Raw genomic sequence first — 21,382 nt, forward strand, 5'->3', positions numbered from 1 at the left:
GATACAGGTTTAAAACGTATGCATATGCTCATTGCTCAATGATTTCCACCTCAATCTGAGTCTGTTAACCCCTGAAGAGTAAAATTAAAGTCTTGGCCCTGGTCACAAACAAGTGTGCAATGACCACTAGGGCTCCTTGGTCCATACAGCACAAATTGATCACTAGGGCCCCATAGCCTATTATTCACTTGCCCCCTATGTACTGATCACTAGGCCATCACAAACAGGACCCCTCCTTTCTGTGTACAATGGAATGCTAAGGTACGCTTTCTGATAAAAAGGAGTGTGAATGTTGTGTTGTCCACATGTCAAACCTGCAATAAACGTCAGGGTTTGTCCTGTGCTTATGGGAAAGTAAGGGGCACCAAAAACTGGGCTGCAATAAAAACAAAAAATAAATGATATTGCTTATACAATTTACATGATAACAGTCAAGGCCAAAACATCATCTGCAAGAACCTGAATACAGATGTTTACAGCTACTTATGTTTGATTTCACACATACTTTTTGTGAAATGCATCACAACACAGTTCACAATGCAAATATGTGCTGCATTTATAACGCTATAGTGGCTATCAACATACACCTTCTGCTACTGTATGCCTCTGAAGACTTGCAAAACTGAAGACTTGTTATATTTTGAATTAAATGCATTATTCTAACCTCAATGCTAATTTAAAAATAATAAATAATACTGAGTGAGGTTTATTCTTAAAGCAAGAACTATTTGAAAATGGGATGATAAATTTAAACTTAATTTGGGACATTTTCTCCTAAAACAAGTCTTGCACACTCAAGAAAATGTATTCTGTTTTAAGGATATTTGAATATATTTAGTAGAAAACGTGACCAACCTGCATGGCTAAAGTTTTCAGAGCTCCTTCATGCTCTTCTGCTTTAGCTTTGCACCGCTTTCTTAAAATCTTTGCATGTAGATAGGCAGCTCTTTTCTCTGCGACATCTGAGAAAAACTGTTCAGATAGCACAACTCTGAGCTGGACCATCTGTGATGAAAGAAGTATCAGAACAACCAGCAAGGCCAGGACGACAGACAGAGGAACCAGAGACTGATAGCAAACACTTCTTCTCAAACAGAGACACCGTGTAGGAAAAGTTTGCTCCTTTTGCATTTTCATCAACAGCTAAACCTAGAAATAATGTGGCCTCCTTTGAAAACAAAGGAGAAATGGAAAGAAAATAATTAGATGAAATTCAGACATCAATTACTAACCCTCTAGATTTGTATGACTTTCTTCCTTCCTTCTGTAGAACACAAAAACAAAAGATACAGAACGCAGAACATTGTGGTCCAAACAACATTGACTTTTTTTTTTTTTTTTGGTATATAAGTAAAACCTTTAACAAAAATAAATTTGTTGGGTTTTAGATAATAAAACAATAGATATATTGTTATATTTGGACATTTTATAGTTTAGACAGCACGATGAGACTAAGTTCATTTGTAATAAATGGCTCAAAAAAGTGAATTACGTTTTTGCATGTCACTTGGTTATTTTGTTATCTAATTCAGTGACATTCAGGCATTTGTCAGTGTGGCTTAAGTTATATATCACCAATACTTAAATTTGACATAATATTGACTAAAGCAGCAATGAATCTGTTAATACAATTTAGTCTCTTATAATGCTATTGTGATGACTTAAACCTCTTCTGATTTGAAGAGTCATGCAGGTATTTCAGTTAGTTAACCTATTTTTCAATGTTTAACCTATGCTTTATTTGTCAGCAGTCTTGTCAGCTCACGAATGTGTTGTGACACTCCAGCATTCATCTTTTTAAAGTAAAACAAGAGGAAGCTGATTTTATCCCTCAGCTGTTCACTTCCTTTTTAGCCATCATCTCAGCACTTACTCATAACCACAGTACAGCACTGACAAAACCACCTCATGATTAATGTGTTTTCAGAAGAAAAACAACAACAATGTCATTTAGTTGTTTGTGGAAAGCTGCATGCTTGCTTTCTATCTTGATAGGAAAACAAAACAAATTCCCCTATAGGACAAAATTATATTAATACACTAACTGAATAAAAACTTAACTGTATTGTTATTATTACACTTCTGAAACTAGTACATTTATAAGTTTGTATACACACTGTACATTACCATTGACATATGCTACAAGACATAATGAAGAGTTTTTCCCTTTTCTCTATTCGCTTTTTAAGTTAAGCTAAAACTGTATGCATGTGTATGAGTGTGTACTGTATGTTTTTAATGTCATGTCAAGAAACAAGAGACGTATTGCTTTTGTTTGCGAATGCTCATTTTCCAGTGTAATATCCATTTTTTATTTTTTTAATTTGAAAAATAACTTACATAAATCTCTGTACTCAACCATACTTGACCAAGACATAGCCTTGGCATGAACACATTGCACCAAAAAAAAAAAAAAAAATTGAGAAGGCATTTGAAATAGAACAGAACATACCTTTGACATTATGAGACATTATCCCACTTCCATAAGATTTGACAATATCTAGAGAGTTTGCTATTTAAATTCTGTAGATTGTGACAGACGTACACAGAAATCATTAACGGGCTGAAAGCTTGATAAAATGATTAATCAGAAAAGATAATTTTCAAAGGAAGAGGTATAATGTCTCAGAGTGTGTATTTCCATTCAGGCATTAAAACTATGATTCATAAACTTCTCAGATATAAGAAGCTCTGATTATTACTAAAAAATAGAAAATAAAAAATAAATAGGTCTTGGCTTGTAAATAAACTAACAAAAATATATTAAATGACTTCTACTTTCTCGAAACGAAGAAATAAAAACCAAAGTTATATCGTGTGGCAATATCATCGTCCCGATGTGCATTTCTCTGCAGACAGCATCATGCTCGGAAAACTGTACAGCACAATACTGAGAAAGTCAGTGAGCTGCAGCCGTCTCCGGTAAAAAGATCTCGTGAAATTTTGGGCTCTTTTGTCTGGAATACTGCAGCTCATAATTCCGTAAATATATAAAAATCCCTGGTCACGTTTTTCCCTTAAATTTGTCAACAAAGTATGATTTTACAAGGTGGAATGTTCATTCGGAATTTTGCCCTTCTGGTCCGTGTGAGACCACTGCCTAATTTTCACTAAAATTCAATTCAGGGTGAAGAGAGAGAGAGGGGGGGGGGGGTCGTCGTCGACATGCACTGTACAAGAAACTGCATTTTTTTTTCTCCAAATATCGTCTTTATCAAAACATGCTGAGTTACTGTAAGATGTGCCCAAGCCATGTTGCCAAAAACCCTTTTCAACATGCTTGTTAAACGAATGAACTTCAAACAATATACAGACTAAAACTAGAAGAGCTGTGGGAAACGAACAGCCCTGAAAATAAAAATTTAAGAGAACTGGAACAATATCAGGGGGAAAATCTGACAACGGAAGCAAGAAGTACAGAGAGTTTACCCTGGGACAAGGGAGAAGTAGAGAAACGTACAATTTGCACATCGTTTTTAGCTTCATAAGGCTTACGCCTTTACAATAATAAATCATAGACATTTCTTTTTTTTTGTCACATGAACAGATTTCTCACTGTAAATAAAATGTTAAGCTTGTCATTTATCTGCTTGTCTGTAAAAATACAGTAGAGAGACCAATGAACGGTCTACAGGACAAAAAACAAGGTTTCATGTTTTTTTTTTTTTAAATCACAATGTAGCATTCACTCCCCATGAAAATCATGCATTAGTGAAATTTATCTTTAAAAATAATAGAAATTGTTGAAAATGGCTGATCCGGTTCATTTTTTCTTTTTCTCTTTTTTTCTTGTCATTTTTTTTTGCAAGTAGCAGTCTGAGAAAATGATTTCCTATTCACTTTTTTTTAAGTTCAGCTAAAGTTGTGTCCATGCAACAAAAAACTCGTTATTTCTTCTTTAGGTTTCATACGGTATCAAGAGAAGTACTTCAATTTGATCTTAAAAGATGATTCAAACCTACATTTCATCTCTGTATTGATCTAGCAGAATCATATCTGGGGAGTGAGAAGTGCTCATTCCCACGTCATATTCTTGTTTTGTGTGTACATTTCTGGGTCTGTTGGCATGGCTTGACCCAAGAAACACTGTTAGCCCATGTAGATACAAATACATCAACATTAAAAGAAACATAAATGGAAAATGAAAGTTGAAGAGAACGTTTCACCCCATTTCAAAAAGGGCTTCTGAAGAACTCGACATGTCAGTTCTCAGTTCAGACTCATCTCCAATGGCTTCAAATAGGTTCTAAAAGCAGGAATTGTGACGTTCCTCAGGCTAAGGAGGCCATTTTCCAGCTTCGTCTCGTCCCTGTCCTCTAGGGGTTGCTCTTTGCGCACAATGTGTGCGGCATTTTTTTGTGAGCAAAAACAGGACCGCTTTTTTTCACCCCTAAGAAACAAGCTCTGAACACACAACATCAAGCATGCAGTGTTACCGGGGGGACGGGACCTGTCTCAAATCTCAAACTCCACCCAATGGCTGCTACAATAAAGCTAGAGTTCACGAAACTGCTACGAGCGACCGAACGGCCCGGACCCGCTGTCAAGAGACGACTGGGAAGCTCTTCTGGTCAATGGGGCCAGGGTTGGGTCGACCAATGAAGAGGGAGGAAACAGCTTGAACCAGCCAATAACCATGTTGGACAAGTCCAGATCATCTAAAAGTATCTGAGCGGCTCCCATGAAGGATTTGTGGTCCATACGTCCGTAGTCTCCCCACACAATGATCTACGATGGGAAGAAAATGAACGGCCATCAATATCAAGTCACAATCACACAAAAAAATTGACAAACTAGTGATAGACAGAGGCCAGGCCTCATAAATATTTGCTGATTTAAGTTTAATTCAGTTTATTATGTATTATTATTATTTGCTCATATCATTTATTCAATCTTTAAACCATATTTTACGTGACATTGTTTTATATATGTGTATAAATTAAAAACAATAAAATATTATACGTTTATTATGAATTATTTGCTCATATCATTTATTCAATATTTAAACCATATTTTATGTGACATTGTTTTATATGTATAAAAAATAAAAAATAATAAAATATTATATATATATATATACACATACACTGTATATAGTTAATATATATTAAATATAAAAATATATATTATATACCAAATTTGTACACACACTCACACACATATATCTATATATATATATATACACATTTTATAAAATATATAATTTTATATATAAAAAATACAGAAATTCCTTTTAGATTGGTATCGGCCATTAAAATGCATTTGTCGACTTTTACTACAAACTTATTGATAAAGTTACTGCTTCTGTTTAAATTGGCCAAATGATCATGAGATAATGACCTAAAACTGGTAAATAAAAACATTATACCTGTAAAACCTTTCCACCTGGGGCCTCTTCAAACGGCAGCTGCTGCTGGTAAAGAGGGTCCAGTGTTTTTCGTGCTACTTTTGTTTTCTTTTTGGCTATGCAGGCGCCATTCTGCAGTAGATACACCTTTACATAAGGGGCTGGAGAAAAACAACCACAGATGGAGTTTAATCGTGAGTGATGAGTTTTCAGGTGCCTAAGAAATCACCATCAGAGAGTGTAACCGCAATCACCTGGCAGTGCCTTCGAACCTGGTTTTCCCACAAGGCCTCTGGCTCGGATGACCTCTACCTCTAAGGCTCCTTTCTTTTCCACCATCCCGATCTGAATGTCACCTAGACATGGAACCAATCAAGGATAAATGAGCCACATGTGGGTAGGGTAATATTGCTGTTTTAATATTGGATAATATTTGAGCGCGACTGGAGACACGCACTTGTGTGAAAGTCTAATAAAAAAGAACTCACCCATAGGGGGCGTGGCTAAAGTCTGTCTTCCCACAAGCTGGGCGGGGCCAAGTCCATCCAGAAAATCACTGAACTGACTGTCAGAAGAGAGTCTCACTCCAGGGAAGATGAGGCTGAGAAGAAAGGGTTCTCATTAGATAAACAGTAAAGCTTGATATTATGATGTTACAGGTGACAGGCTGTTGATTATCACAGAAAAACATTTTGCATTACAGTAAAGCACTTTCAGTGGAAGTCTATGGGAAAAGCAGAAATGTGCAGCTTATATACTCATTACAGGAGTTGTTCTACCGTGCAAAAAGTTTTATTTGAGCTATAAAGTCATCAGAATTGCTCTTTTTGCAGTGAAACTGCTATTGTAGCTAGATTAACTTCTGATAACTTTTGTTTGAATACAATAATTAATATAATTTATTTTCTGGAGTAAATGACAACAGGTCACAGATGTTGTTGAATGCTTAATTATTATTATTATTTAAAATATGCATATATACATTATAACATTTATACATTTTTAGTATGATAATATATATTTTTATTTTAATATCTAAATTATAATATGGAAATAATTAACAACAATAATTTATTATTATTATTAATACTTTATTTGAATAATTATTTAAAATACACATGTACAATATATTTATTATTATTAGTATTTTTTTATTATTTTACAATATTCATATCGTCATTATTAATTATTATTGAATTAATAATAACAATACTAATAATTATTATTAATATTATTTATGTATTTTAATAATAATACTATTTTATATAAATTCATGTATACATACAAATACACATATATTTGCCACTAAATAATATATAATAATGCATCATTTATATTGTTATATTTGTCAGCAGGATTCTATTTGCACGTGTTTTGTTACTTACTTTCCCTCTGAGCTGTAGCTGTTCATGCTGCCGTCAGTGGATTCACGGCTGGCCTGCCTGGTCATTCTGCTTCTCATCTCTACGGCTAGTCCTGTCTCCGTGCTCCTCTGGATAGTGCTGCGCAGCTTCTTTCCTCCTGCTTCTACACAGACAGACAGAGAGAGAGAGAGAGAGAGACAGTTTGTCAGTCAGGATATCAAGACGTCTCAGGCAGAATGATGAAGGACACGTTTCTGCACAGCGGCTCAGGTGTGACAACTGGTGTGTTGTTGATCGAGACGGTGTGATATGAAGGTCCAGACACATGTGGTTCTGCTCCCACAGGATGGAACGAATTCAAAAATTTCTCGTTTTAGATACACTGAATCTATATCTGGCCTACAGACATGCCATAGTGTCCGTTACACATGATGCAGGGTGATTTAATGTGACGGGTTACGCAGGTGCACTGAACCAGAATTAGGCATGACATGACCAAACTCCTAAACCTGTGTCAGCATCCTCTGAGCTGAACAATTCACAAATAAAGAAAAAAGTGCATGTTAAATGCAATAACCATAATTTTGACTTTCAAACAGGTAATGTGTGTAATGTTTTCAATGTTAAAATACTTTCTTTATCAGTTTAACATGCTATAAGTAGGAGAAAGACCGTAGGTTTACTCCCTAAGGATTGTAAACACTTTCAAAACAGTCAAAATGGCATTTCAGCTTAATCAGTGGTATTATTTTGAAGCAGGATTACCTGTTTGGAAACAGTCATTATTTATCTCTACCATTTTGTCTGATGCTGCTAGTGGAGCAGATATTACACATTTTATCTTTAATTATTCAATTTTTTTTTTTTATCCCCAAAGTATCCTAAATGGCTGTCACCATAACAAAAAGGAGAAAAGCATGTTTTATGCTTAGTGTAGATTTGACAACTAACTATAACAAAAATCTTATTGTATATGCAGAAAAAGAAGGCACACTGTAGATTTTTTATTAATGCCCTAAATTGCAATATTACTTGGCAAGACAGTATTTTATTCCCGTTATTATGATTAATTGCACAATTTCACCCTTAATCATATTGCTGTTGGTGCCACTTTATAAAAGCAATAAGTCACTTGAGACTAAAACAGCTGTTAAACATGTCCTTGCTTTATTTCACTTGACGGCCAAAATTGATGCACATCCTGTTCTTTTACTGCCAAATACAAATGCAAATATAATGAGGATGATGCAGTAATGTGAGGGCTGCACAGAATGCAGAACTCATTTTCAATAGGCAACAGAGAGAGGAAGGCTACAGGAAGCAGACATGGCTGAGATTAAACCATTGAATCGCAGGTCACACACGGCAGGCTTGATTTTCTTTTCATTCAATGTCATCCGCCTCTGCTTTCGGCCCTGAGACGTAGTTGAACACAAGAGGATGACGAACATAGCGGCGGATGTGACTGTCCTTTTCTGTACTAACTGCATATAACAATCAAAAACACACTTGTGCTCTTGTTGAACTTGACCGAGATACAGTAAACCTGAGAAACAATGATGCCCAATGTCATAAGACTCAATTCATCCCTTAAAGTGATAGTCCACCCAAAAATTAAATGATTCTGTCATCATTTACTCACCTTCATGCCGTCGTTCCAAACCTGTATGGCTTTCTTTTTTTATGCAGAACACAAAAGAAGATATTCTGAAGAATGTTGGTAGAGTTTTGATTCCCATTGACTTGCATTGTACTTTTTGTCCATATAATAGAAGTCAACGGGAACAAAAATTTGGTTACCATTATTCTTCAAAATACCTTCTTTTGTGTTTCACAGAAGTCACTCAGTCATACAGGTTTGGAACGACGACATGAGAGAGAGTAAATAATGAAAATTTTAATTTTTGCATAGATTGTCAATTTAATAAGCCACGTTTTCTGATCACGTCTTTAAAAATCTCTATTAAATTGTGACACTATCTTCATAACAATTAAGCACATTTTCCCCTCAAAATTATTTTCAATAAATAAATAAATTTATTAATAAATTAAAATAATCTTATATTGATTTGTAAAGTATTAATACACCGTGATAATATTTGTGTTTTAATTTATGCAGATTAAAAAAAACACTATTACAGTATTTGTTCCTGTAGTACAGTAACAGTAATAAACTTAAAGCACAATTTGTGGATTAATTATGGTATTGAGAATTTTGGGAGAAATGTGCTTAATTGTTATATAAATAATAGTAATTATTTATAAATAATAATAATAAAAAAAAAAGATTTTGGGTGATTTCTCTCATGAGATTCACTCAATGATGAACATGTTAATGTATTAACTAAATTCTGGTTGCACCTACACATCACACAAAAGGTATGTGTTCTGCAAGATATGAAAAGTCACATGATATTTCCAATGATATTAATCTCTAGAGCAACTGAAGGAGGGGGGGGGGGGGGGGGGGGGGGGGGGGGGTGCTGCTGTAGAGAAAGGAAATCAAACACCTTCAAGGTCACAATGATGTTTGATTCCTGCTAAACCATCAAAGCACACTGCACAATTATGAAGTGCTATAAAACTGTCACAGCAATTTATGCACATAAATAAATATTTTACTGACAGCCATGCACAATTCTGTCTATTACTTATGCAAACTCCACCATAAATGACCACAAATCTAATTAAATATGAACTAAAAACAGTTGGTATGCTCTATAACACCAAATATCCTGCAAAAAGCATTAACTTTGACATGCAAGACGTTCATTTGGAACTCTCCATACGTGACACATCTTACCTCCATCTTCTTCATCAAAAGAATTCATGCAGGGGAAGTAGACGGCCAGCGCTTCGAAGGAAGCTGACAGACTCATGCGGCTCTGGGAGCGCTGCATGCGGCCGCCGGTGCTGCCCGCACCCGTGCCTGTGGTGGACGTGGCATCGTGGCTCTGTCTGCCCATGTTTACAGTCGGGCCGATTGGAGAGGATGCTGTGCTGCTAAGACTGCGGACGATGGGCTGAACTCAGAGTGCAGAGCGCTCTTCAACAACATTTAAAGTCTGGGTTTGTTTTGAGTTCTTCAGCTAGAGAACGTTCTGCGTCGACTGATCTCCCTGGAGTATGCAGCATTTGTGTGCGTCCGGCGCAGTGAAGCTGTCGGCTCTCCTCAAGCTATCTCCTTTCTAACACATGCAGGAGGGGGGAGGAGGCGGAGCCTGGCTCCCTTTCTTGCATCCTCCCCCGGCCAATCAGAGGCAGCGGTGTGGCTCAGGGCTTCAAATGCTCCTCCAGGCGCATGAGCTTTACCCAGAGATACTGCAAATGTGTGTGTGTGTGGCCATTAGGAACCTGAGCATCTCTTGCCCTGACTGCCCACATGCCAGTCACCCACAGTTCACGTGTTACACACACACACACACAAACACACACACAGGCTGATAATTCCTCCTTTCTCTTCGGCTCTTAAAAAGCCGAGATTTATTTTGCCGTGCTGACGTGCATCTTTTATCTCGGCCTCCACCTCTCTCTTCACTATCTCCCAGTGTAAATGTTTACCACAGAACATGTCTGGCTACAGAAAGAGCTGAATCACTGCTATCCCAGAAAAATATCCCCTTGAAATGCATTGCAAATATTTGCGTAGTCAAAACAGGAATAGCAGCCATATCCAACCATTTTCAACAGCCACTTAAGGTGTCACGTTCAGAGAGAAACAAGAATCTGGGTGTCTGTCTAATGGGGGCTAAAATATTCGATTTTTGTATTATGCATAATTTACAACCATGATACCAGGGTGCATTCTAGGACAATGCTATGTGGTTTCTACAGTGCTCTGAAGGTCAAAATGACCCAAAAGTCTCTATGACAGGATTCTCAGACTTTCCTAAAACATAATAACAGCTATACAATTTCATGATTAAAGACCCATTTATTCTATATTTATAAATATATAAAATGGGTGTTGCTAAAAAAAAAAAAAACTTTTTTTTTCTAAAAAATTTTTTTTTTTTGTGATTCTGGCCAAAAAATATATTACCTGAAAAACACATACATTGCATTAAATGATCTACCTTTGTTCTGCTATTATTGTAATATTAGATGAATAAATATGCAAAGAATCATTTCAATTCAAAAGGTGACAGTGGTGAGGAAATTCAAAAAAAGAATGTCTTGTTTGATTATTATTATAATGAGTTTCAAAAAGTGGCACTAATAATACCCAATAATAATAATAAACCTAATACCTAAAAAATAACTAGTAATTTGTGATGTTTTTTTTTTCTCATATGCATGCATATACAAACACACACACACACACACACACATATGTGTGTGTGTGTGTGTGTGTGTGTGTGTGTGTGTGATTTCTGAAGTATCATGTGACACTAAAGAAGTAAAAGAGTAATGATGCTGAAAATTGCATCACAGGAATAAATAACATTTTATAAAATACATTTTAAATTATAGTTGTTTTACATTGTAATACTATTTCACAATATTAGTGTTTTTACAGCCTTGGTGAGCATAAGACACAAGAGACTTCATTAAAAGCATTTAAAAATCATTATGTTTCTACACACACACACACACACACACACACATGCTGTATATATGGTGTCTTCCATATCTGGGTATGTATTTTATATCTGTCACTACTGTGATCTGCTATCTGGTACTACTCCGGTCCATTATGATTCATTTTGATTTGTTTATGGCTCTTATTGTGAGGTCTGAATTTCTTCTAACAGACATGAAGGAACATAACACAATGTACTGTTACTTCCAAACCTGCCAGAATGCACTCTCATCCTGATTCACTGCCAGATATGAGTCTTCTGGAGCCGTGAAACAGCACAGGGGGCAGAGGTGATGTCTCAACATCCTCATAACACAGCACAGCAAAAGGAAGGAAGCAGACAATTACGGCACAGTGACTGAACTAGTCTAAACTAGACTTTGACTGTGAAACTCAACAGGACTGACAGCCAGAGAATGAAATACGTTTTTTTAAACACTCAACATTTTAAATGCTAAAGTCAAACAAAAATTATATTGACTCACATGTACAAACTGGACAATCTGAGATTTAAATGAAGCACAAGCAAACTAAATTAACTCTCCTTAGCTATGCTAGAGAAATAAAACTTTCCCTGGGTTGCTACATAGAAAAGCAAAACTCCTCTATTACGAGCACTTTAGCTAATACTGAGCACTGACTTAATAATTCTGGGAAATGTTGATTAATGACTCAAAGAACTAAATGAAGTCAACACAATCAGTCATAAGGTTTCAAAAAAGATAAGATTAGAGGAAAACATTTATGAATCAGTGTATTCAATCAATTAGCCACTACACTATAGTGGCTACTACTAAAAAACACAGATGATATCACTGGACAGGCTGTACCAAAACTTCCTTTGTGCAACAACCACTTCATTATTTGCATTTCAAATGAACAAACCTCTTCATAATGTTTTCCCCTGCAATATCCATTGTAAAAAAAAAACTATTCATCTGTGGACGTTGGTCACAGTCATTCGGTAAATGGTTCAAGAGCTTCAACTGGCCTAGAGTCCCATTATTTGGACAAATGTCAATTTTCAGCTGTGTAGAACTATGGTTTTAAAACACTGTCCTTTAAAATGCCACTTTGAGGTGAAGAGCAAATGTTACTCAGGACTAGTTTATCTACACCAGAAATTTCAGAACCTGTAGATTACTCAATGTCCTTTAAATGAAACAGCAGAAACTTTTTACTCGCTTTTTTTTTTTTATATAAGAATACCGTTTTTTGCTGATGTTGTTATTGACTTTGTCAATTAAAGAATGATGTGTAAGCAAGCTGGTATTGATCCTGCTAAGCTGTAACTGTGAATGTAGAAAATACTACTCATTGTGTTGATTTACGTTGTGACAGTCATGCATAACTACATTTCCCATGATTCTTTGTGGCATAACAAGAGCATGGAATGCATAAAGCATGCATTATACACCGAATTTGCTCTTTATTCTTCATTCTGCTTTTTTTGTCAAAAAAGTGAGAAAATGAACATGATACTAGAATAAAATCTGAAATTTGAACAATTTGTCTATATATATATATATATATATATATATATATTTAATTTTATTGTTAATATTGAAAAAATATTTAAATTTTTTAATTATTATTTTTATTTATTTTTTAAACAGTTTAACTGCTGAATGAATACACAAAGAAAGAAAGAAAGAAAGAAAGAAAGAAAGAAAGAAAGAAAGAAAGAAAGAAACAGACTCATGTCTGAGAGATCATATTATGGGAATTTTAAGAACAATATAATAAAAGTGATTTAAGTAAAAAAAAACTTAAAGGACATTTATTACAATGTTCTTTACATTCCCATATTATGAGATTATTTGTTTATAAATCATCTTTATATCTATATGTACAGTATATATCAACATATGAAACACCCCAAAAAAATGGAGAAGATCATTATAATTGACTGAACTGAACCATTATGAATTATGATGTCCATATCAAACCAAATTTCAGATTAATTAAGGTCACCAATACAGTCTTAAAGGCCTCAAATTAACTGGCACTCAACTCGCGCATGAAAACAAAACCCATGAAAGCACGAACAGTCCGCTCATGCCTCAGAAATGAGAACATCTCATATTACGGGAATTTGAAGAGCGCCACGTGTGAGAAAAACACGAAGATGTAATAACCTGGCAGCGAGCCGTGAGATGGGGCAACAGCGCGTGAGACTGATGATGTTTTGACCAACTCAGGCAGTCGTGTGTATGAGAGTATGTGTGCGGATAAACATTTCTACTGAACAGCATGTTTACATCCTCTCAGACCTGCCTTCATCTCTGCACTGTGTCATGCCATACCAGTTCAGAATCACCAACACAACACCAGAGGACGTAAAAATCATTAGCACAGGAACTCTTCAGAAAGCGCTGCAGATTTGGAAATATCATCATTGATCAGTGTGTGCATTCAAAATCACAAAGAAAAGTTTGGGTCATACTGTACCACAAAATAAATAAATAAATGAGAAAATCATGCCTGTTTTAGAACCATTAAGATTATTTGCAATGTGACATTATTTGCATGAACACATCCCTCAAACTCTAATTACCATAATGTGAATTATTATTATTATCATCATTGTTGTTGTTGTTAGTTATCAACATAAACCAAATTCAGTACAAAAAATACAAATATTATATCATAATATATATTTTCAGTTGCACTTTCCAAATGTTCTTAACAAATAAATAATAAGAATCATAAAATGATTAAATAATATTTTTTATAACACCTTTTATATGTTATAATGAAACTTCAGGTGGAAATCCAATTAATTGTCATTTAAATCATGTAAAAAAAAAAAAAAAAAAGGTTTTGATTTTGATCTGAAATATGAAATAAAAAAATCCTGCACATTGTCGTAGGTTTTCGCAAGTTGCAAGTCTGGGATGTGAAATATGGCCGGTCATTTCTTGACAGTTTTCATGAGATTCACCTCAACAAATCACCTTCAAGTAATATTAAATAAATATATATATCTGTCTGTCAGCTGTGAGGTGATAAACCTCACACTTTCATTCTCTTAACACGTCTAATCAAGAGACAGGCGATACAGATGGAGGGGCGACCACTTCCTCTGTTAGTGTGTGGACAGATGGAGAAAGACAGAAAGAGAGACAGAATAAACTCTTTAGTGCTTTACTAACAGCTCAGATCGAAAGAACTGGCAGCTGTGCAGCTGACTGAACGCCTGCATAAACAACTATGAGACTGTGATCGAGATAATTGTTTGAAAGCAGACAGACAGCATGTAGAAAAAGAACATGCAGGTGTAAAAAGATTAATCCCGCAGGGCCGAGATTCAAATTAATTGTCTATACATGGTCATCATCAGAACTGAGGGAAAAGGAGAGCTGAAGATAGTTTGCTTTTCCCCTCAACTGCTTAGTAACTCCAGTGTCAGATGAGGAACAGGATTACTGGACTATTTCTCATGAGCTTGTTTTTGAAATAAGGAAGTCCATCTATGGCTGAGTCTTTGAACACAGAGACATTCTTGGAGACGTTCACTCAAGGCCAGCAGGCCCAATAAACAAAGACAGACCATAAGACACGTGCATCAAGTTCTTTAACAATTTCATTAAAAACTGAGAAGACAGCAGCACTTAAATATTTCAGAGATGATGCAACACGAGCAGAAAAAACATTCAGTTTCCAAATGCAATGAGTCATAATCAGTGTTGGGCAAGTTACTCTGAAAATGTAATTAAATTACTGATTACTAATTACTCCTTTTAAAAGTAAACATGTTACTGATCTTATTACTGTATTTCAAAAGTAATTAGTTACATTACTAGTTAAGTTACTTTTTTCTGTGGCTACATCCATGAAATTTATGAAATCTCAGCATAAATTACCCGATAAATATTTGTTATTAAAGCATCAACAGTCACAAAACACTGTTATTTTTAAGTAACGCAAGCGGCTGCTGCGTGCATGCTTTGGCATGGCAAATCATTTATATTTTATATTAGTTCTTGTTGCTTTTGTGCAACAGATTAGATATTTTAGATATTTTATGTTTAGATATTTCTATTTTGTGGGAGTCCCGCGAATCTTTTTATTCTCCAGCATCCCGAACACACACGAGTGTCTACCCGCCCGCACCAGCACTCGCCCATCTTGTCCCGCGCCGGGGCTCGCGAGTCGCAGGAGTGCAGGTCTCTGGTACTGGACTCGACAGTGCGTGTGCTACACCCTTTTTACAATCTACATGATAAAACATTGCATTCTATCCGCAATGATGTAACATTGCGATAACGTTAAATTACTCCGTTACTAAAAAAATTAATCAAAGTAATGCGTTACTGCCCAACACTGGTCACAATAAAACCTCCTTGGTGTAATATAATAAAACTGTTGCACCATACTAATGTTAGTCAATCGATTAAAAGTCGAATTATTACATGCTCAAATTATTACATTTACTCAATTATTCAAATTATTACATGCTGTGTTCACTAAATCAGGGGTTTTCGAACAGGTGTCCGTGACGCACAACCAGGGGGTCCGCAAAATAATTTGCTATACCGTATTTTTCGGACTGCAACTCCCGTTTTTTTATCTTCTAAACTGTGCTATGATTTATATTCCAAAGTGTCTTGCGTAAACACTTAAAAGCGGGGACATCAAGGTTCATATAGCTAAATATATTTCTCATGTCTGTTTGACAAGTAGACAGCTGAGTTTTTCTTCATTTTAGGAAGAGGTTCACAGAGACCAAGACGGCAAGCGCATTTAGTTTGTTTTCTTTATTTTACAAACGCACAATGTTTCACTGTCATTTTGAAGGTACACAAATAAAAATAGACCATTTTGAATGATGTCTTGCTCTTATCTGACCTATATCACATTTTTCCGCTGATATAAGGAATCAAAGTGTTCGCACTGGCGACACAACATATCAGTTCTAGCATAGCAACTTCATATCGCAGCCGCATCATCAGTAAACTAAATGAAACAACTACACATACAATTTGGTGACTCAATTTAACTTCTCTGTTGTACAATATGTAGGTTTTGCCGGTCAGAGTGAGCAACGCCATGCCGTGGTGTTTTTCTAAACACTTTTTTTGTGTATGTGAAGGATGCTGTTAGTAGATAGGCCTATTCAGACACGAGAGAAGTACAAAGCCTTCTTTACTTAATAAGTAGCCTAATAGTTTAGCAGCCAAATGTTACACTGCATCTATTGATTCATTCATGGAAACGATTCATGCTGAATAAGAGGTTTGCGAGCCCACTACATGGTTAAGTTTCAGTTTTTAGTAAGTAAGTTTAGTTTGTTATGGACCTAGCCGTAGGCGCCGATTTATGTTTTTGCCGGTGGGTGCAAAAACATTTTTCACATTCACATTTTCACCACTGTTTCCACGAGTAAATGATAACCGGGTTAAGTTATCATACATATATGGAACAAATGCTTAACATATTTAAACATCTTATTACTTAATTATACTGGGTGTTAGTTATTTTCTATACTCCGTTCGATGGTGCGTTTGATGAATTCACTACACAAAATTTATCTTGCGAAGTGAAATGCATGCAATTACCAACCAAATAATAAACACATTCTTTCTTTGTGGAGGGTGTCAATGTTCATCTTCTGGATCATTGCCAAGTCAGCAGTCTTCTCCATTATTGTGGTTTCAAAGAACAAGAGATCCCCGGAATTTATACTGTAGGGATGGTAATTAATTGAAAATCAAATGTAAATATTCTAATATTTTGAGATACTGATTTTTGACTTTCATGAGCTGTAAGCTCTAATCATCAACATTAAAACAAAAAACGAAAAAAACTTTTGAAATGTTTTACTTTACATGTAATGAATCTAAAATATATGAAAGTTTCACTTATTGAGATGAGCTATAAGAAAAAAGGAACTTTTTCAGGATATTACATTTTTTAATATATGCATTTATTTTTGTTCTGTAATAAATGCCACTAATTTAAACGATTAGGAGTGAGGGGAAGTAAAATTCATGCTAGTGTTTATAATGTTTTTTATTTGTTTTATTTCGATCTTTTCAGTATTTAAATTATTTCTGAATGTAATAGTAAAATGCGACTTACATACCGATGCAACTTATGTTTTGTTTTCCTCCATAAACAAATAAATAAACAAATTTATCATTAATATGCTTTTAAGTTTAAACGAGTTCTCTATCCATAATATTGCTTTCTCCAGTGAAAAGTTGGCTGAATCTGAATCAGAAGAGCAATATGCACAGATCAAGCACTGTTTACAAGTGAAAACAGCCAAAAACAGTTATAAACAAATATGTCAGTTGATTTTGATGTGAGCGGACAACAGGAGATTTACTTTTTCACTGGAGGAAACATTATTATGAAGTCCTATTTTGGCCAGAAGCAACGGTTTAAAGTTAAAATGCCTTAATGATGGATTTGTTTCTTACAAACAAGCAGCTTTTCACTTCACAAGATCTTAATTGATGGACTGGAGTGGTGTGGATTATTGTGATGCTTTTATTAACTGTTTGGACTCTTATTCTGATGACACCCATTCACTGCAGTAGATCCATTGGTGAGCAAGTGATGTATTGCTATATTTCTCCAAATCTGTTCTGATGTTCATTTTTGGGCAAACTATGTCTTTAATGGTACAGTGAGGGTCGGAAAATGGTTATGAAAAACTAAATCTTTGGTGCAAGATGCCTTGAATAACATTATAAGTGGGCTTCATATTAAAAAAGTGCACAAAATGCAATATGCAGTGTTACGATACAATGTAGCTTATATTTCTTATAGAAAGGAATGCGTAAAAGGCAGAAGCTAAAACAGCAAAAGCAAATGTCTCATTTAAAATGTTAGACCATAATTGTGTCAACATTGTGTCTTTGTGAATCTGGTTCATACAGCAGCGCAGCATCTGATAATCTCTGTCACCATGGCGACACTGGCAGATATGCATTATCTTTATCTTTACAACCAGTGATCAGTGATAAACCCATGACGATCATCGTGACCTGACCTTAAACAGCCAAAATAACATAATGCCTTATGAATAGAGAGAAAATGTGCTTAATTACATTCACACAACTAATTATTGTAGATTCTGTGATTGTGTGTGACCTTTCTTGGTAAAAGTGTGTTACCATGGCAAGGGTTCTTTAAAGGGCCACCACAAAACTATACTAGTTATTCTGATTCTGAACTCAACGATGAGTCTGCAGTGTCTCATTATTATTCATGACATGGATTCTTCCTATGACAGGCACTTCATATACACATTCCTAGTTCCAAATGTGCTAATATTCATTTAAAGTGCTTTCTTTTTGCACTAATAACATAATTTAGCTTTTTATGATACTTTTCCATCCTCTCTCTGATCCTTATAATTAAACATACTTTTTTGTTGATGTAACATCCATTCTTACAGTATGTAAAATGTGATTATTCATGAACTGTAGAAAGCTGCAGATATGCAATAAAAAATAAGCAAGCCAAAAAACAAAAACAGAATGTTTATGTAATGTTTATGTGTATTGTTATGTTTATGTATTGCTACATTAGTTATTAATGTTTTGAATGGGCTTTTATTTTAATTTTAGTTTAATTTTATGCACTTTTGGAATTTTATTAGATTTTGTATAGTTTTAGTAATTTTAGTAATTCAATCTAAGGCAACATTGTCTTTTCTTTAGTTTTTCCAAAAAAAAAAAAAAAAACAAATCTTTAAAATGTTTATATTTTATTTCAGCTTTATTTCAAGTAGCGAAAACATTTTCAAATTGCTTTGCTTATTTTTTTGTATAGTAATTTTTTGTAGTCAATGACTACAAAGGAAATGTTTTTATTACTTTGTGTTCTCCTTGACAAATGAGTTGTAACATTTTTTTTTTTTTTTTGTGCCAAATAAAATTCAAAACTCAGAACTCAAACTCAAAAATCACTAAAACTCTAAAATAGTGAATTGAACCTGATCCCACCGATTTAGAACAACATTGCATCATTAAACTGCTTATGAAGAACTTCTCAAAGGCAGAATAAAACTTTCCTTCTCCAAACACTAAATTTAGGGTTTGGCGAACATGATGTCCGCAGAAGTGACGTGACAATGAGTCCACCAGACAAGATCTACAAGAGAACTGAGCCAGCTTATCTCCAGCCACACATACTCACAAAACCCCACTGAGACCAATTACATCCTCCTCAAGCCAAAGCACAGCGCTGAGATCAGAGCTCAGAATAAGATGAATTACCTCTTCATCTTCACATAGTTTTGCTAATTTCCAGGATCGATGAAACGCGGCCAGGTGACATTCCACCTTCTGAAGCCGTTCATTTGCATAAGATCTAGTGACGGGGTGAGAGGGGGCCGTGGAAAATCGGATCAGAGGAAAAGCTGTAGTTCGCACAGATCACCATGACTACAGAAAATGTGACTTGCTCTGTTTTGTGTCAGGTAACCGGGTTTGTCACAGCTCGTGTGCTACTTTCTACAGCCGCATTTCACCATACACGCCTTCCGCAAAATTAAACTTATTAACTTGTGAGATTAATAAATGTCTAATCTAGTTAACGGCAATTTAGGACAATTTACTTAATTAGACCATGTTCTGTATCCGTGTTCAACACGTACAACTATCATGTAGACAGTAGTCAGTAAATGAGGGCATTTATTCGGGAAAATAGAGCTGCAAATATAAGTATGTTACTGTGATATTTAGGGCTGCTCCTTGTGTTCTGATTAGTTGAGGGAAATATATGTCAACCAATAATTAAAATACTACTATCAACATCAAAAAATAACAACAAAGCTACCAAATAAATAAAGAGACAATAAAAATTAAAATATAAAAGTAAAAAAAACTAATTAAAAAAAAAAGAGTAAATTATGACAATTGAAACTATTAGATGAACTATTCCTTTAAGGCCAGCTTTATGTCTAATACTATATTTGGTTTTAGAGGTTCAAAAGAGAAATATCTTCATGCACCATGTTATTTAGATTCAGGAAACTGATCAATAAATTATTTACTTACAAAACTTTTCTTTGCATATAGATAGAACAAGGTATTTATCATCCAAAAAGACATCCAGCAGCTTTAGAATCTGTGAAGGTCAGAGGTATGTGATTATATGGAGACACATTTTTGAAGGAGCTGTCAAGAAGCAGCTGCTGTGATGTTCACTATGAGTACAGAATGTTTGTCCTACCAGACGATGGGTTTCATATGCTGTACTGTCAGGTCAGTCTGGAAAGTTCTGACCATGTCAAGTTGTGAGTGTCCTTTGCTGGGACGAGCTCCAAAAGTTACAAGCTGAAACCTGTCTGTTTAACTTCACGTTACTTATGACTTGTAAACACACTTGTGAAAAGACAACTGTGCATGTGAGCGGCGCTCTCAACAATGCCAGAGGTCTGCTAGCTCCTAGTGTATTATATAATAAAATGTGGTATTTATATATATTTTTTATTTAAATAACAAATAAAATATTAAATTAAATTTAAAAAGGACTGGCCAGAATTCACCATTTAAATGGCATTTTGTGAACATTCATACCAGTTTAATTTTATCTTAGATAGTTTATTAACCACGTCTACTGGGATATAAAAATGTGCCTCTGAAGTAACTAAATTCTTTTTAAAAATGTGACACCAATGCATACTGTATTCATGGGAAGTAGAGTAGTGTGTATCTGCTCCTAATCTGGTTCAGTTAAACAAGCAGGTCGCCAAGACGAGTCCGTCCCCTGCGACGCCACATTACCCGCCATCTGCCCGTGCCGGCTGCATGGTGTCAACTTCTGATGTCCCTTCCGCTCTGCCTCAAACTCATTTCTCTGGAATCGGACTAGGGAAAGGTTTTTAAGAGCCACTCGATAAAGCTTTTCAAGTGGGCGCAATATTTTTCCACACAGACCGTTTCCCAAACCACATTGTTTACAAATTAGCACCGCATTTATCATCAGCAAATATGCAGCATGGAAAATCATCTATAAAAAGAGGCTGGCAGTAATTTAAAGAGAGTTATTTTAAATAGGCACGTGTGTGTGTGTTTGGAAACAGTGAAAAGTGAACGCCTCCTGAATACTTTAAAGCCAAACACATGC

General features: G+C 35.2%; 1 protein-coding gene across 4 annotated transcripts in view; it reads right to left on the reverse strand.

Moving 5' to 3' along the window:
• Nucleotides 1-2,283: 2,283 nt before the first annotated feature.
• The window catches only part of LOC306887259 (regulating synaptic membrane exocytosis protein 4-like), a gene marked incomplete at its 5' end in the record, with an annotated part of 171,467 nt that continues 152,368 nt past the window's right edge, over nt 2,284-21,382 (reverse strand). For 3 of the 4 annotated variants that reach the window (XM_079444874.1, XM_079444875.1, XM_079444873.1), the window contains 5 exons: nt 2,284-4,728; nt 5,369-5,508; nt 5,602-5,703; nt 5,836-5,948; nt 6,733-6,874. In XM_079444874.1, coding sequence (XP_079301000.1) covers nt 4,513-4,728; nt 5,369-5,508; nt 5,602-5,703; nt 5,836-5,948; nt 6,733-6,874 — 713 coding nt within the window. In that variant the 3' untranslated portion in view covers nt 2,284-4,512. Of the gene's footprint in view, nt 4,729-5,368; nt 5,509-5,601; nt 5,704-5,835; nt 5,949-6,732; nt 6,875-9,514; nt 9,867-21,382 lie in introns of those variants that run through there. The other variant, XM_079444876.1, reaches the window with a different exon arrangement.

Source organism: Barbus barbus (genome assembly GCF_936440315.1).
Source record: "Barbus barbus genome assembly, chromosome: 21".
Taxonomy (NCBI): Eukaryota; Metazoa; Chordata; class Actinopteri; order Cypriniformes; family Cyprinidae; genus Barbus; species Barbus barbus.